This window comes from Myxine glutinosa, chromosome 13 (assembly GCF_964187855.1).
Source record: "Myxine glutinosa chromosome 13, kmMyxGlut1.1, whole genome shotgun sequence".
Taxonomy (NCBI): domain Eukaryota; kingdom Metazoa; phylum Chordata; class Myxini; order Myxiniformes; family Myxinidae; genus Myxine; species Myxine glutinosa.
This window is the reverse complement of record NC_136273.1, coordinates 10,065,903-10,084,140: the sequence shown is the minus strand read 5'-3', so window position 1 is coordinate 10,084,140 and position 18,238 is coordinate 10,065,903. Positions and strand designations below refer to the sequence as shown.

Sequence of the window (18,238 nt, the reverse complement as noted above, 5' to 3'; positions counted from 1 at the left end):
TATCCACTGCCAGCACCTTGTCATTAATTTCTTCACACAACACTTGCTACTCCAACACCATTTATTCTCCTATCCTGTCCATGGGCAAGAAAGTTTATATCCACTAGCACTTTCTTGCTTTGTTTCCCTTCCACTATTCTTTCTGAAGACATAATTTGTACTTTTCTTACCATCAGTTTGGTTACTTCATCACTACTTCTTCCTGTCAAGCAACCAAACATTCAGATTTGCTCTTTTAAGTTTGGTCATCTTTTCATCTTTCCTTCGAATTTTCTTCTTTGGCCATCTTCGTCCGCTGCATGGTAGCCCACACTCATTTCTCACAGGGTTTTGGTGGGTACCTGTGCGTCGCTTGCAGGGTGCGCCCGAGCATGGGTGCCATTCCCGTTCACATCAACAATCCTTTGGATTCGGCGGATTGTTTTACAGCCCGATACCTTTCCTGTTGCTAACCTTCCCTCTCTATCCATGCATGGGATTGGCACCGATGCAAGCTACCTTGCCCGCACCCGTGGCTTGGTTGACATTCAGCATTTAGATATCAATGGCAAAAAGTGTGTGCAAGTTTTTGTTCTTTTTGGTCAATAAAGTAATTTCTTCAAAAGATGATGACGATTTCACAAATACAGGGTTGAGAATTATTTTATTATATATATTTTTTCCATTCATGGGGACGAGGGTTGGTGGAGTTGTAATTATCATACATATCAAGCAAACATATACAAAAAGGAATCATTGTTTTGTCCAACATTTTCCTGGCATTATCATTTCCCAAAGTACATTTCCCAAATGGGAATTTCCCAAATTTTCCCAAATTTCCCAAATGGGAATTTGGGAATCATTTCCCAAATACAGTAATCTTAAATTTAATTAATTGAGTTATTTAATGAGCTTTGTGTCCTCAATATCCATCCTCACGTCGAGAAAGGCAAACGCTCCAGGTGGTTCCAAGAACAGGTCAAGTCTCTAGGTCTAGGTGATACACCTGATAAAGCAGAAGACTTGAATGGTTAAAAAGTCAACATGAAAATTGTGACAAAGGGCAGCAAACGTTGGGACAGAAGAAAATTAAATAAACAGCTAATTTGTTTCAAATAGCAAAAATGGTCAAATATTACATGTTTGAGAAAGCGGTGTGAAGAGGTGATGAGGAAAAGACCGCAATGTATTGTGGGAGAAATGATGTGATGACTGCAGACTTGTAATTGGGCATTGCAATTATTTTAGAGTCGCGTGTTATGAGCATTGACATGTGGTGGTCACACGTGATGGTATTCACTTTTTGATGATGCAGTACACAGGTCCGATGTGCATGAGAACATGAACACCAACCACGACTGCGCAACCGATAATAATATTCTTCAGTTGAAGGATTGAATTCTGTGGTACGACATTTGGGAGTACAAACATATGTAAATTATTTATGGCATGAAAAACAACAAATCATAGCAATAAATGATAATACACATATACAACTAGAACGGGCACTCGGTAGAGCGCATACCTTCGCCGCAGCTACTTTTGTTGCCAAAATAAAAGACTACAAGATCTGTGTAGCAAAGCCACACCTACGTTGTCATGCGGGAAGATTTGTTTCAAATTAAACCATTCTATCCCGCCAAAAGTTTGATATTGTAATCACATCCATGTGGTGGTACTTGATAACATTTGGACTCTATGTGCTGCGAAGTGCTGCAAAAATATGAGACAGAGAAATGGTTGTTCTGTTGATATGTATTTTATTATATTTTTCTGACAAGTACATAACTATACATGTCCAAAGCCGGACGTTCGTGAAACAAGTTCCCTGAACATTACCATTAAATTGTGTAACATCCATAAAAAAATGAATGAGAATTAATACCTTTAATTTGTATTACTTTTGAAATTCTTGTTTTGCAATTGAGAACAATTGGAGAAAAGTTACAGCATAATGTAAACATGCATACTCCTATTGAAAAACAATACATGAACTATATGTTACTAACAATACATCAGCCTAAAATAGAACGTAGTATTCCAATTGACCTAACTGTATGCAGTCATACATGAACTAGTGATAATTGTGTATAATATAAAAGAACTAAAAGTAGGAATACATCTCATCATAGGTGAAAAGTCACATTTGCAGAGAGACGCAAATGATATCGTGGTCTGAATAATATGTGTCCACGACATCCACATGTACAGTGACTGGCTGGTTGACGTAGACGTGGTCCAGTAGCGATCCTTGGTCAGTCGTTGGTCCGGTCACACACTGGCGAAACCCGTGGTGAGCCATCAGCTGGAGGATGTCATGGTCAGGGGTGTCCAGCAAGTCAAAATTGAAATCTCCGAGGAGGACCGTCAGGTTTTCTGTGTTCAGTGTGGTCATCAGTTGTTGAAGACGGTCTTTGAATATCCTAGGACCCTGTGATGGAGGCCTGTACACGGTCACGATGTTGATTGTCCTTCGGTGGGCGTGGAGGGCGATTCCTGTGTACTCCAGTGCTGTGGATGGTGTGTCCAAACTCGCTGGAGTCATCTCCTGTGGAGCCTGAATCATAATGCCTCCTCTGTGAATCCCGTGGTCGAGGGGCCTCTCAGCTCGAAAGCATTGAACGTCCTGCTTGAGCATTTGTTCCGGTCCTAGTCGTTGGCCGTCATGCAAAAATGTCTCAGCAAAACAGAGCACATCCATCTTTCTGATAGCTGGATCGTTCCTCATGTCATCAAAGTGCTCGAGATAAGATCGGACGTTCAGAAAACTGATTTTGACGCATCTGTTATCAGCTTGGTAATGCGGCAAGGGGTGATTCTTTTTTGCAGCGTTGTTCAGACGATCCATTTCTTGTTGAACGACTGGGTTGATGCGGATGTGACTTGCATCGAACCCGAGAAAGAACAGTCCTTGCAAAGATCGTACACGGCTCATGGCGACGTATGCCTGTCCTGGCATAAATTTCCCTCTCCCTTCCATGGCAACTACAACTTGCTCCAGCGTTTTTCCTTGGACTTTGTGGATGGTACAGGCCCAGGCAAGTGTGAGTGGAAACTGTGTTCGTCTGGCCTCCACGGATTGTCGTCCTCTTCCTGTGAAGAACTGGACGTCCTGCCTCATAATCGGAACTGCGTCAGGATACTGTTGCTTGTATTGACTCTGGGCGATGGCATCTTTTCCGACTCGAGGACTGTCAAACTTGACAAGGATGACGATCACCTGATTTCCTGTGGTCTCAATCCCAACGACAGTTCCACAAACACCGTTGGCCAGGCCGTCGGACACGTTGATGTTGACAGTGACCATGACCCGTGCCCCCATTGTGACCACGACAACTTCTCACAGTCCTCCAGTGTCGGATGCTTTAGATGGCATCACCACGGTAAGCTGGCCTGTGTGGACATCCTTACGCTTGTCAATGGCCTTGATCTCATGGATGTGTGATTGTGATTTCTTGATGTGTGACAAGTTATGGTTGTCGACTTCTTTGTTGGTCTTAAAGACGTGTAGGGCATCAGCAGGGTAGGTGTTGTCAGATGAAGTGACGACTCGAGTCTTCAGTAGCTTGATGTCGTCCTCTGTGCAGGTAGCTTTTCTGGCCCTCATGAGCAGGTCAGCAAATTGCTTGTCATCCTTCTGCCTCATGCTCTCAGTCAACTCGATGACAGAGAAGTTTTCTTCCTAAAGGGATCCATGTAACCTGGCGTAGCAATCAGAAGGAAGACCAAAGACATGATTCTGACCCACTGGTTGCAGCTGAAAAAGGTCCCCGACGGCAAGGATGCTGACGTTTCCAAAACGGGAGTCGGGATCTGATTGCCCTGTGATGTCCTGTAGTCGCCGGTGGATGTGATAGAGCAGATCTGCTCCAACCATGGACACCTCGTCTATTATGAGCAATTTGAGCTTCCCGAGGCGCGATCTGAGGGAGTTGAGTTTCTCGCTACTCGCAGGCATGTATTCTCTCTTGCTGCGTGGTCCACAAGCAAAGCTGAAGGCAGAGTGCAGTGTCATTCCCTCGATGCCGAATGCAGCCGTTCCTGTGAAAGCAGTGAGGATAACGGGCAGCTCGTCAGGCTCAAAGTACCCCGACAAGGGTTTCAGTAATCTCATTGTCTCGTGGTGCACCAGTTTGATCAAGTGGCTCTTCCCGACACCTCCCGGTCCACTGAGAAATAACCTGTAGACGGGAACTGGTCCATCAGACTTCAGAGCGCGTATCATGTCCTTGCACCACTTGCGGTGCACCTTGATGACTTCCATTTGTTGGACATTCAAGGTTCTCATCATTTCTCTGTATTGTTGAGGTGTCATGAGTGTCTTCCCAAGTTCTGCATTGAAACGAGCATGAAATTCCGAGTTGTTGGAGCGTGCTTCAGGGCCCAAATCGATATTCTCTGCCATGTCTGGTTGCTCCAAAAATCTGTCATTCACTGCGCCCTCCTCTTCCTGTTGTGCTTCTTCGTGTAGTGCATTCGGTGCCATGGCGTCCCAAGCGTGTTCAGGGGGACCCAACTCGTGAAGGTCCTGCAGTGCTTGGTCAATTTCCCCGGCATTGTGGGTGAATTTCTGCTCGTTGTTTCGGACAAGAGCCTGGACTTGTTGATACTTCTCCAGGAATGACGCGCAATTTCCCTTGATGTCGGTTTCCTCATTCCGCCAAGGTTGGTATAGCATGAGGAGGTTGCGGTACTTGGCTTCTCCCTCGGCTTTTTCTTGGTGGAATCTGATGATGCAGGGTTTTCTTCGTCTGTGCATCTGTCCCAATCCGTTTGTTAATTGGATTTTCGTGGTAGCTGCACCTCGTGGTTCATCGTCCTCTTCAGCTTCATCATCAGACAAGACTTGTGGTTGATGGTCATGTCCCTCTGCAGCATTACCAGCGGTCGTAGTGGTATAATTTGCTGCAAACTCAGCCAGCGACATGTCCTCCAGAGTTTGTGGCCGAGCTGAATACCTGTCGAGAAGAGATGTGCAGTAGATGCTTTCTGAGTCATCGTCCATGTCCATCAGTTGAGCCCGCGGTTTAAGCATTGCCACTCGTTTCTCCTTTGGGGAAGTGTTGACGAAAACGACTGTTCGACTGGCTTTCTTCAGTGGCAGAGAAAGAAGTCTGTATGCAGCTTCCTGAGCGCTGACCTCTCGGTTGTGCAGGAAAGCTGAACCCACTTTTCGAAGTCTTGACTTGATCTCTTCCCCTCGACATTCGTCTACGACTGCTCTGAGTAGTTCTCCCATAGCTCTCTCACTTTTCAGCATATAGCTCGTCACGTACATGATGCAGGAATACGGATCAAGGATGAACTGGAGATCCATGTTTGCTCTCCATGTATGGAGGATGTCCGGATTGTATTGGTTGACCCATGCCTCACGTGGTTGACGCTTCAGAATGATCTGTTTTCCTGTCTTGGCCACTTTCACCGCTTCTTCATATTGGAGCTGATCAACCTCGGCTCTCTGCAGCAAATCCGGAAGTGTGATGTCCCGAGGACACTCAGGACTTTCTAATTCCCGTTTCACTTTCAGAAGAACCTCTTGCTTCTCGCTGATCTGGCGTGCTGCGAGAACAGGATCTTCTTCTGTTGGTGGCTTGGCGATGAGTGTGGTTTGGCTCGGTGGATGAGGAAACCTGAACCGACAGTTTTGGCCTTTTCTGCAGGTGCGCGAGTGGGTGTGGCTTTGGAGAGACGTGACGAGCTCATGTAGATCGTCATCATCTTCAGGTAGGGAGCAGGATTGGTAGCGGTCAATAAACGCAGAGACTTCTTCATCCGTGTTGACTCCGATCTTTGGGGCGTCTTTTATCCACAGGATCGTGTGCGCATGTGGCGACCCACGAGCTTGGAATTCCACGCGGATCATGAAGTCCTCAAGCTGTCCAATGGGATTGCTCTTTGAGCCTATGAACTCCTTAAAGAAAGTCTCGAGTCTGTGTTGAAATTGTCTGGCCGCTGTGACTGGGTTGTTTCTGAGCCATTTGCATTTGTCCTCCCAGCTCATGTTCTTCACATCGTCATCACTGAGTTTGGTCCCGTACTGCCTGGCTATGCTCTGGATGACCTCAGGCCATTGCATGTCCGCTGCTGAGAGTGTCAGGAACCAAGTGGGAGTGCCGAGTTGCCGCACCATGCCTAGCAAATCCAGTAGCGTCGTTTTCCAGTATGCAGGTGATCCACGTACGTTTTTCAGAAACCTGAATGCTGTGTCTGTGCGGATCATTGCTTGTACATTGTCAGATGACTTCAACAAACCGGCGTTGATTGGGCGGTTCTGGAAGCTCATTCCGTGTGTTTGTCTCATCGATATTTGCAGATCATCCAGTATTTGCTTGGATTCCACTGTGTACTGTGCAGCAAGCAAATAATCGATGTCCTTGGCAAAGCGTCCATCGGCATCCAGTAGTCTTTGATTGAAGTACTTCCTTGGAGTGATGCTCTTGGGTCTTTTCGCGGAAAGTCCACCACTGCCATGTGGATACTTTGACGGATTGGCGAGTTCTTCGAATAACTCATCAAGCAGAAAGGCACAGGGTTTTAGATTTTCTGCTGGAGCCACGGAGTAAGTTTTGTCTGCATTTCCTTCTTCTTGGAGGAGAGTATCGTAGGGAATCCCTCGCAGTCTGTCGTCCGGTTCCGATGCGACGTCATCTTGTTGCTCTTCGTGTGTGCTCCTGGGGCTGTTGCTTGGTGTTTCCTGGTGGTTGGTGGAGTTTTCAAGAGCTACGTAGTGTTGTTCTCCAATGAGACCCAATGTGATGGTGTTGTCCCTTCGTGTGCCTGTCGGGTGAATGTCGTGCATCCAGTCTGGGGTGATGGTGTTGAGCACCCGGATGTTGATGTTGAGCATTTGAGCAATAGCCTGCACTGCGATGTTATCGGCCCATTCTCCACCGCGAAGTGCTGTAACATATCTGGTCATCCTGCGGTTTGGAGATTCTTGTTGACTTGGAGTTAGTCCTTGAGAATTCCTGGGAACGAAACCAGCATAGGTACGAGACGAGGTGGAGTCTTCAAGGAAGTGTACTAGTTGGGCCCTCAAATCAGATGCACTTGTTGACTGAATGCCTGATGCTTGAAGGGATACAGAGACGGCATGAAAGAAGCAGTTCCCATCCGCCGGTACGTTGACGACATCAAGATGTCGCGATCTTGCTAGGTGTTGTAGACCCTGATAATTATTTTGAATTACCAGTGATGATGACATCGGTGATTGTACGTTGGCTTCCCGGGGTGCTCCTTCATTGAGAGTCATGGCTTCCCACAGATCTGATTCATCCTGTTCCCATATTGCCTCCCAATCCATACAAAGTGTGATGTCCTTGTACAGTGGATTGTTGAGCTGAAGCCACTTTAGAGCCGCCATGATCTTCTTAGGACGTACATATTCGTGCATGTAGTGGCCTTTGTACGCGAGCTTGCGTTTGAGTTTCAGTGGAACAACTTCTGCGTCCTGCGGCAATCGTGTAAGAAGTGTTGTCACTGTGTCAAGTTTTGATGGCACATTCACCGCACTGCCGTGAATGCATTTCTGGCCACCTTTCGGCAAGGATACAACCTTCATGAAGGGAATCCTTTGGCTGATGAGTCGTACTTCCAGTGGCCGGAGGTCACTCATCTCAGGCGGGACATCGTCAAGTGCTAACCCGTTGGCCCACGACTGAGTCGGGATTTCTCCTCGCTTCAGTGTTCTGTGGCACGTTGTACAGAGCCACAACTTTCCATTGGTTTCCAAGGCACCACCATGTTCCATGATCTGTTTTATCAGTGCACTGTTGTACTTTTCATTGTTCATTTGGACAACAGATCTCCTGTACATGAGGCGATGGCAGGAGCAGCATATATAAATGGGGCCCTCTTGGATCTTGGCTCTGAAGTTTGCGGCACACTGTACAACAGTAGGTATAGCAGAAGCCTCCATTTTGCGAGATCGTGTGGTGGAGTCTCTATTTGAAGCCCTGCGTGTATCTGTCTGTTCAGGCGTCTCGACTTGAATGGTTTTCTGCATTCGTATTCTCATCGAAGTCCTGCGAGTATCCGTCTGTTCTTGCGTCTCGGCTGCAATGTTTTTTTGCATTTGCTCCCTCATTGAAATCCTGCGTCTGTCTGTCTGTTCTGGGATTTCCTCTTCTCGTCGACTATGCGCCCTTTCTCGTAGTGTGGCGCGACGTCGTTCAGTATCTTCCAAAGACTCCCCTTCTCTGTCTCTCTGGGTCGATTCCTTGTCAGCTGCACGGCGTCGTTCAGTATCTTCCAAAGACTCCCCTTCTCTGTCTCTCTGGGTCGATTCCTTGTTAGCTGCACGACGTCGTTCAGTATCTTCTAAAGACTCGCCTTCTCTGTGTATCTGTGTTGATTCCGTGTTATCTGCTTGACGTCGTTCAGTTTCTTCGAAAGACTCTCGTTCTCTGTGTCTCTGGGCCGATTCCCTGAGTGATGCGCGACGTCGAGCAGTTTCCACTGTTGATTCCTGTTCACGCCGAGCCCGCATATTTTCCCTCTGGTCTTTTCGTTTTTGCTCATGGCTTCTTGATCTGGATCGAGGCATATTGTTCTTCAAGTTCCGGTTGAATGTACAGACCCAAAGCTGGCTGCAATATTGAAAATGATACTTCAGTAAACCTATTTATACAAAATAAATCTGCTGACAGAGCATGCACATTGCACAATTGAGATACGTAATTGCACCAAATGATGTCATCCTTTTGTAAATACGTGTGACATCAGCATGTTGCAATAGATAAGTTGCATGTCCGATGATTGTGCTCTAAATATAATTGTTTAGAAAGCATGACATCATCTGGTTGTGCAATAGACAAGTACAATATGTATGAAATTTTAATGTGATTGTGCTATTTTTAGAAATGACGACATCAGCTGGTTGGGAGAGAGAAAAATATTACATCAGCTGATTGTGCTATTTTTAAAAATTACGACATCAGCTCGTTGAGCAAGAGAAAAATATTACGTCAGCTGGATGTGCTACTTTTAGATTGCTACTTTTAGATAGTATGATGTCAGCATGTAGCCAAAAATCTGCTGACAGAGCATGAACATTGCACAATTCAAGATACATACAGATGTACAAGGTTTACATTAAATCAGTAATATATTTGTAATTTTGTAATATGGATATTTTTATGAATTAAAAGTTGATTCACATAAATTTACATTATTTTGTGTTTGTTGGTTACTAGCTTCGATGATCAGAACTTTAATTTTATTATACTTTATTTTTGTGACTTGATAGAAGCCAGAACACCAAAATATATATTCCATATAAAATGTCAACCCTGTAATTCCACTAAATGATGTCATCATTTTGTAAATAAGTGTGACATCAGCATGTTGCAATAGACTACGTTTCATGTCCGATGATTGTGCTATTGTTAGAAAGCATGACATTATCTGGTTGTGCAATAGACAAGTATGACACATTAATCCGATTGTGCTATTTTTAGAAATGACGACATCAGCTGGTTGGGACAGAGAAATTACATCAGCTGATTCAGATTGTGCTATTTTTTTCTAGAAATCACGACATCAGCTGGTTGAGCAAGTGAAAAATATTACATTGGCTTGCTGTGCTATTTTTAGAAAGTATGACGTCAGCATGTTGCACAATAGAGATGTATCATATCAGAGGATTGTGTTATTTTCAGAATATACTATTGTAGCTGTATCTGCTATATTTAGAACGTATGACATCAGCTAGTTGCTGTTGTAATCATAGCTTAGAACAAAATATACGTTTTCGTGTTAGAGGTAGCCTATAATAAAATCAGCTTTCAAATTATCTGGTGTCAACTCACCCACAGTATATTCTAGATTACCTAAAGGACATGACACGACAGTTGCAAAACACGCGATTAAAGTTCATGTACTATTGATAAAACCAAGCATTAGTTGTGAAATACGCCTCTCCTGGTACCATAGTCCACAGTAGCTCTGTATCGACCCGCCCACTTGTCCGTCTGTCTATAAATAAACTATTTATAGTAGGTGGGAACCCGATGGTCGCCTCGGCGCTGATTCGTGGTCACTGTGCCATAGTCCCGTTGATTTGCACGGAAAGAACCATGTTTACGGCTGCTAATCCAAGTTTATTACATGCATCCTTACAACTGTAAAATATGCATATATATATATATATGTTCTGTTTTTCATCTCTTCAAATTGCACCAACAGTCGAAAACATCATGACACATAAGAATGACACATCTACTTTCATCCAATTTGGATCCGAATTGACCGCGTTATGATTTTAAAAAAACCGCACATTTTGCAAGGGTGTGACCCCCCTGACCTTTGGCCCCCAACCGCTAACAAGGGTTATGACGTCAGAGTGTCATGTCGCATATCACAAGATTGGGCATTGAATTCTGAACATTTTGGCATTAGTTTCATACAAATTGGACACAAATTGACCGCGCTATGGTAAAAAGACGATTTTGACCTTTTCATGACCTTGACCTTGACCTTTGACCCGATCGATCCCAAAATCTAATCAAATGGTTCCCGGATAATAACCTATCATCCCACCAAATTTCATGCGAATCGGTTGAATACTTTTTGAGTTATGCGAATAACATACACACACACACACAGACATACAAATAAATACACAGCGATCAAAACATAACCTTCCGCTTTTGCGAAGGTAATAAATACACAGCGATCAAAACATAACCTTCCGCTTTTGCGAAGGTAATTAACCTGAAATTGCAGACAGAATTATTTATTTTATCTGAGAAGCTAAACGAATCTTCTTCTTCTTTAGTACCTCAAACTTTATGTGAAATGCGATCGATTTTTAAAAATCAGAATTTGAGCAAATCTGTTTCATTCGTCTGTTAATATGCCTCCCCGATTGACAAATCTGCAATTTGAATTTCATTTGAGGTTGAAATGATTGCGGGAGATCGCGTTATAGTGATGACGTCTTGGATGGACATCCTCTTCTTCAGTCGCTCATAACTTTGAGTGAAATACGATCGAGTTAAAAATAGTCAGAATTTGAGCAAATCTGTTTCATTCGTTTGTTAATATGCCTCATCTCTTGACAAATCTGCAATTATAATTTTTTTTGAGGTTGAAATGATCGCGGGAGATTGCGTTATAGTGATGACGTCCTGGATGGACATCTTCTTCTTCAGTCGCGCATAACTTTGAGTGAAATACGATCGAGTTAAAAATAGTCAGAATTTGAGCAAATCTGTTTCATTCGTTTGTTAATATGCCTCATCTATTGTCAAATCTGCAATTATAATTTTTTTTGAGGTTGAAATGATCGCGGGAGATCGCGTTATAGTGATGACGTCCTGGATGGACATCTTCTTCTTCAGTCGCTCATAACTTTGAGTGAAATACGATCGAGTTAAAAATAGTCAGAATTTGAGCAAATCTGTTTCCCAAAATCTAATCAAATGTGTCCCGTATAATAACCAATCATCCCACCAAATTTCATGCAATTCGGTTGAATACTTTTTGAGTTATGCGATTAACATACACACACACAGACATACAAATAAATACACAGCGATCAAAACATAACCTTCCGCTTTTGCGAAGGTAATAAATACACAGCGATCAAAACATAACCTTCCGCTTTTGCGAAGGTAATTTACCTGAAATTGCAGACAGAATTATTTATTTTATCTGAGAAGCTAAACGAATCTTCTTCTTCTTTAGTACCTCAAACTTTATGTGAAATGCGATCGATTTTTAAAAATCAGAATTTGAGCAAATCTGTTTCATTCGTCTGTTAATATGCCTCCCCGATTGACAAATCTGCAATTTGAATTTCATTTGAGGTTGAAATGATTGCGGGAGATCGCGTTATAGTGATGCCGTCTTGGATGGACATCCTCTTCTTCAGTCGCTCATAACTTTGAGTGAAATACGATCGAGTTAAAAATAGTCAGAATTTGAGCAAATCTGTTTCATTCGTTTGTTAATATGCCTCATCTCTTGACAAATCTGCAATTATAATTTTTTTTGAGGTTGAAATGATCGCGGGAGATTGCGTTATAGTGATGACGTCCTGGATGGACATCTTCTTCTTCAGTCGCGCATAACTTTGAGTGAAATACGATCGAGTTAAAAATAGTCAGAATTTGAGCAAATCTGTTTCATTCGTTTGTTAATATGCCTCATCTATTGTCAAATCTGCAATTATAATTTTTTTTGAGGTTGAAATGATCGCGGGAGATCGCGTTATAGTGATGACGTCCTGGATGGACATCTTCTTCTTCAGTCGCTCATAACTTTGAGTGAAATACGATCGAGTTAAAAATAGTCAGAATTTGAGCAAATCTGTTTCCCAAAATCTAATCAAATGTGTCCCGTATAATAACCAATCATCCCACCAAATTTCATGCAATTCGGTTGAATACTTTTTGAGTTATGCGATTAACATACACACACACAGACATACAAATAAATACACAGCGATCAAAACATAACCTTCCGCTTTTGCGAAGGTAACTAGAACAGCACTCGTAGAGAGCCCATGGTCTGGCCTAGTGCGTTCATTCTGAACAAAAATACCATTGGTAACTGGACACGCTACTATCAGGGCCCACTTCTATTCTACCCAAATACCCGTATCATCCATGCACCCCAATGTGTCAAATAGTTTCTTGGCATTCGTTATACACGTCATCTTGCGATAATTCACCAAATGTCTGTCCGTCTGTCTGTCTGTCTGTCTGTCTGTTCCCAGGTACCCCAAAAATGGCTGAACCGATCGCAACAAAATTCTGGGTGGGTAATCATGGGACCCCCTGGAGTCAAATAGGCCATATTGTTTTTCCAATTTTCCAGTTTTTCCAAACACAATGGAATAATATTTACCGATATGAACAGTGATGTGGCTTTTGTTGAAATTCTACGTACCAGGAGAAACTAGATCGACTCCTGACGAACTCTTCCTATATAAACGTGCGGCTCCGAAGTAACATGGTAGCATGTGCAAAGCGACTGAGAAACAGGTGTAGCGGCCGCCTCTGTGTTACAGATTCGGCGCACACTCTTCACACACAAACGTGTGACTGAGAAGCAGGTGTAGCGGCCACTTCCGTGTTACAGATTCGGTGCGCACTCTTCACACATAAACGTGCGACTGAGAAAGATGTGCAGCGGCTGCTTCCGTTTTGCAGAATTCAATCTGTTTTCAAAATGCGCGCCATGTACTGTTTAGATTTTGATGATTTGCGTGTGATATGATTCAACGGATCTTTATATGAATCGTTTAAAATTAAAAAAAAGCCTTCAATTTCTGATATTTTGCCTTTTCATTTGGGCCTCCCAATTGAAGTCCTGCCCATAGGATGGGTACCGTTGCTAGTAAATTTAATTATTGCTTCACATCGGGTCATACAACACATACATGAAGTTTCAGATTTTTGGATAAGGATTTCAATTGGAATTGGATAATGAATAATAGCTGGAATACCACTTCACTGATGAAGTCATCGTTATCACTCTATATACCTCATGGGGGACTTGATGAAATATGCCAAGTTTAAATGTTTTTGTTGATTAGTTTTGGAGAAAATGTCCATTTTTCCCCCTTTAATTCTATATGGCTGCCATATCATGTAACCTATGATGTCAGAGCAATAAAATATTCTCCATGAGGAGTTCCTCCTATGTTTAAAGTTTCCCATCAATCGGATGAGCAGTTGCAGAGAAAAACATTTTAAAGCCAAAATATATCGATGCAGATGCGTGGAGGCACGCATGACACACACACACACACACACACACACACACACACACACACACACACCACACACAGACCACACACAGACCACACACGTACCACACACACACACACACACACACACACACACACACACACACACAGACACACACACACACACAGACACACACACAGACACACACACACACACAGAGACACACACACACAGACACACCACACACAGACACAGACACACACAGACCCAGACACACACACAGGCACACCCACACAGACACACACACACACACACACAGACACACACACCACACACAGACACACACACCCACAGACACACACAGACACACACAGACACACACACACGTACACACACACATACACACACACGTACACACACACACACACGTACACACACACGCACACACACACGTACACACACACAGACACACACACAGTCACATACAAACACACACACACACACAGTCACACACACACACACACACATGTACACACATGTACACACATAAACACACACGTACACACACACGTACACACACACAGAGACACACACACAGTCACACACACACACACAGACACACCCACACAGACACACCCACACAGACACACACACACAGACACACAGACACACACAGAGACACACACACGTACACACACAGACACAAACACACACACACACACACACTTCGTCCATTTATAGTAAGACCCGTGGGTGTTGTCATGATGAATCCGGATCATTAGGGCTCCCGAGGGTGTTACCCCCTGAATCTTCGGATCCCTACTCGTCCATTATTAGTCCCCTACCGGTGCACACCGGAGGGGACTATAGGTTTGCTCGCCGTCCCTCCGTCCGTCAGTCAGTCCGTCAGTCCGTCAGTCCGTCAGTCAGTCCGTCAGTCAGTCCGTCAGTCCGTCAGTCCGTCACGCAAAGAACAGTTTTCCGGACAATTTTCTAAACGCTTAATGCTAATGATTTAAAACTTGGCACATGGTTTCCTTATGATAAGCTGCAGGTCAAGTTCGAACTTCACGACGTTTCGATCATTTTCAACAAAGTTATGGCACTTTGAACTTTGGTAATTCTGATAATTCTGATGATCCTTAACTCAGTGCCATTTTAAGTTTTAATTTCCTGTAAAAAAGATTTTCTCTGCAATAATAGGACCGATTGAGATCAAATTTTCACCGTAGGGGTCTCGGTCTGTAGAATATTTTAATGGTAATTATGACGTCACAGGTCACGTGGTTTGGCCGCCATATTGTTTTTCGTGAAAACACAAAAACTCCTTTGTCTCTGCAACGGCTGAACAGATCGAGGCCAAACTTTGCAGGCAGAATCGCATACGCATGACGAACAAAAACGTCCGCGAGCATGACGTCATGCGTCACATGGTTTCAGAGTTATGACGTTTTTAAGCATGAACCTTTAAAACCGAGCTCCTCCCTCATTTTCATCCAATCGAGGGGAAACTTCACAGATCTGTTCAGCATGTCAGTCTACTAAAATGTCCTTTTGGAATTTGCGGTAGGGCACGTGGTTTGGCAGATATCGTTAATTAAACGAAAATATTTTATAAAAATGGATATCTCTTGTTTATTCTAGAGTTCTCCTCAAGCCGCACCGCGCGCCCTCCGCCTCGTCTCGCGAACGTCAACAGCGTGACACAGCGCGCGCTTTCCGGAGGGGCGGAGCCAAGCCGAGCAACATATATATATATATATACACATCGATCATTGATCGTGAACTGGAAAATATAATAAATTACTGATATTTAGCGACTCTAAAGGTTCTTTATCAACAACTTATTTTCTCGTGCTTCTGCTGACCTGTCTGCAAAGTGTATAAATCGAAGTCCCGAGTGCGAATCACAGGTGAGCCCGTCCTGAGGTAATTAGCGATTGGGAACGATTCAGAACCTGTGGGTGAATAACCCTTGGTAATTTCCCCAACAGTTTTCCGGACGGCATACTGCCCGTAGGGGACATGTATTGCAGCGCAATACTCACAATGCTTGTTTACCAACTGATTGCTTTAAAACCCGATACATCCCTTCTACTCGATAGTCCACAGGATCGCTCGGTCTTAGATTTTTTGATTTTGGATCAGGGAGCTCCCAGGGAGTAGAGGGGTGAGGGGGAGGGGAGGTTCCCAATATCAGAAGAGGTCTGAACAACAACCTCAAGAGATAAGAGATGCACGTCTGCCCACCTCGGGGAGGGGGAGGGGGGGCGGGTGGAATGGGGGGGGAGGTGTTTTGATAAGGTTTTGATGACGGTCAGTGGCCATACACTTTTGCCAATGGGTTCAGGTGTATGCGTTCAAATTTGTCAAATTTTTTGAATTTTCTATATCTATCTATCTATACATAAAAAGAGCTCTTCTCGGGAATGCATCCGTGCATCCTTCCATGAAACCGTGTGACTAAATGTCTATTAATTATGTACTTCTGGAATGTACCTTTGGACCCTTTAGACTGCTGAGACCCCTTAGAGTCTTAGACCTTTGAATACCTTTGAAGGCTCCCAAGACCCTTAAGACCACTACTAAGACTGCAAAGACCCTTAACACCCAAAAGACCCAAAAATACCCCGAAGACCAATAGTACGTAATTCCAATAGTACCCAAAAGACACCGAGGATCCAAAATACCAAAAAGCCCCTTTTTAATTTTTTGTATACAACATCGAGGCTCGTGAAAGAGCTAACATCAATCACACAAAAAGTCAAACCGACACATAAAACACGAAATAAGGGGAGCGGTTGACAAGATGGGGAGAGAGTGGGAAGGACACAAACACAACATTTGAGAGCAGGGACATCGAGAGAACTGTGGGAGGGAGAGGGCTTGGGGGGAGGTGGGAGAGGTATAAAACATATGGACACTGCAAAGACTTCCAGGAAAGAAGTTGGAATTTCAAAAAAAGTGTATCTGGGGTGAAATTAGCGGGGGTAGAAAAGATCAAGGTTTTGGATGGGGGAAGATAAGAGATGGCGGTGAACAGCTGTTTTAAAGACCTGGAGGGAGGAGTGGGATTGAAGGGAGTGTGGGAGTTTGTTCCAGAGGTGGGAGTAAAGAGGAATGAAGGAGTGAAGGTGAGCAGAGTGTCTTGATTTTGGCAGTTTAACCATAAGAGAGTTGCTGGCAGATCTTGTGCGACCTGTAGGAATATTTGGGGGACAGAGCGCAGAGAGAGCTGGGGGGGGGAGGGGGAGGGGCAAGGCCGGAGAGGAGTCGGTAGAAGACAGAAAGACCACCAACCTGCCTGCGGTGAGTGAGTGAAAGGCCCTCGGACCCATTTTGACCCATTCGACCCCAAAAACCTGAAGACCTCAAGACCCTTAAGACTCCAAGACCCTTAAGACCCCTTTTACCTTTCAGACCCTTTCGATACACTACACACTACACAACTACTACAATACACAATACACAATATCAGACACCTTTAGATCCCCTCACCCTTTAGACCGTTTATACACTTTAGACCCCGAGAACCTTTGGACCTTCACACCCCTCAAATCTCTTTCAACCCCTTAGAGTTAGACCTTAACACCATTTAGACCCCTTACACCATTCAGACAGATTAGACATTACTTCTTCCATTTCTGCTCCCAAGAACGTGTACACCTGCCATTAGCGAGACCACGGAATACTCGACAAGCCGCTACATCTCATGATTATTGTGTGGCCATTGACAACTCAAGGGTGGATCGTCATGTTTGTTTCTTCCCCACCACTACCAAACTATGGAACTCTTTACCTTATCATGTCTTTCCAAACAATTATGATCTTCCCCTTTTAAAAAAGCAGATTTTTGACTTGCTCAAAAACTCTTAGACAATTCTCTCTTTCTTCACTTTTCTATCAATGCAGCTTTTTTATTGAGGCCTGGCCTCGATGAGGACTATATAGTCCGTGACTGGAGCCTTCAACATAAAAAAGACTGCTTGGACCCTTGATCATTTAGAGCTTTACACCACTTGGACCTTTACTCACATAGTCATTATCCTCAGTTAAAACAAGCCCGTGCCCCTGCAGCGACGTGTGGTGAGGTGAGCGCAGTGAGCCGGTCCACGCTAGTTTACATGAAAAGGCATTTCTCAATTGAGACACAGTGGCGTCATGTATGACCATGTATTTTGGCCTCAGTGCCAGGATGCAATCTATACACATCATATGTATATATATACACACATCAATAAATATATATGTATAAAATTTAAAAAAACACCTTTAGAGGCCATTTTTCCCCGCAAGCGGGGGTTGGCCTTTTTCGGGGACCGTGGTTGTTGTTGTTTTTCGGTCCCCTTTTTGAAGCAATGTTTTACGGCCGGATGCCCTTCCTGACGCCAACCCTTTTTGCCGCCTTTAACTTCCCCCCCCCAAAGCCCTCGCCCTCTCTCATATCTCTCGATGTCTCCATGTCTCTCGGTCCCTGCTCTCAAATGTTGTGTTTGTGTCCTTCCCCCTCTCTCCCCATCTTGTCTACCGCTCCCTATGTTATATGTTTTATGTGTCGGTTT

General features: G+C 44.0%; 1 protein-coding gene across 1 annotated transcript in view; it reads right to left on the bottom strand.

Annotated features, from left to right (window-relative positions):
- Nucleotides 1–626: 626 nt before the first annotated feature.
- LOC137438301 (von Willebrand factor A domain-containing protein 7-like) overlaps nucleotides 627–18,238 on the bottom strand; it is a 114,522-nt gene continuing 96,910 nt past the window's right edge. Inside the window, exons 18-19 of the mRNA XM_078767755.1 lie at nucleotides 1,280–1,380; nucleotides 627–985 (exon numbers count right to left, since the gene is read on the bottom strand). Coding sequence (XP_078623881.1) covers nucleotides 973–985; nucleotides 1,280–1,380 — 114 coding nt within the window. The 3' untranslated portion in view covers nucleotides 627–972. The remainder of the gene's footprint in view (nucleotides 986–1,279; nucleotides 1,381–18,238) is intronic.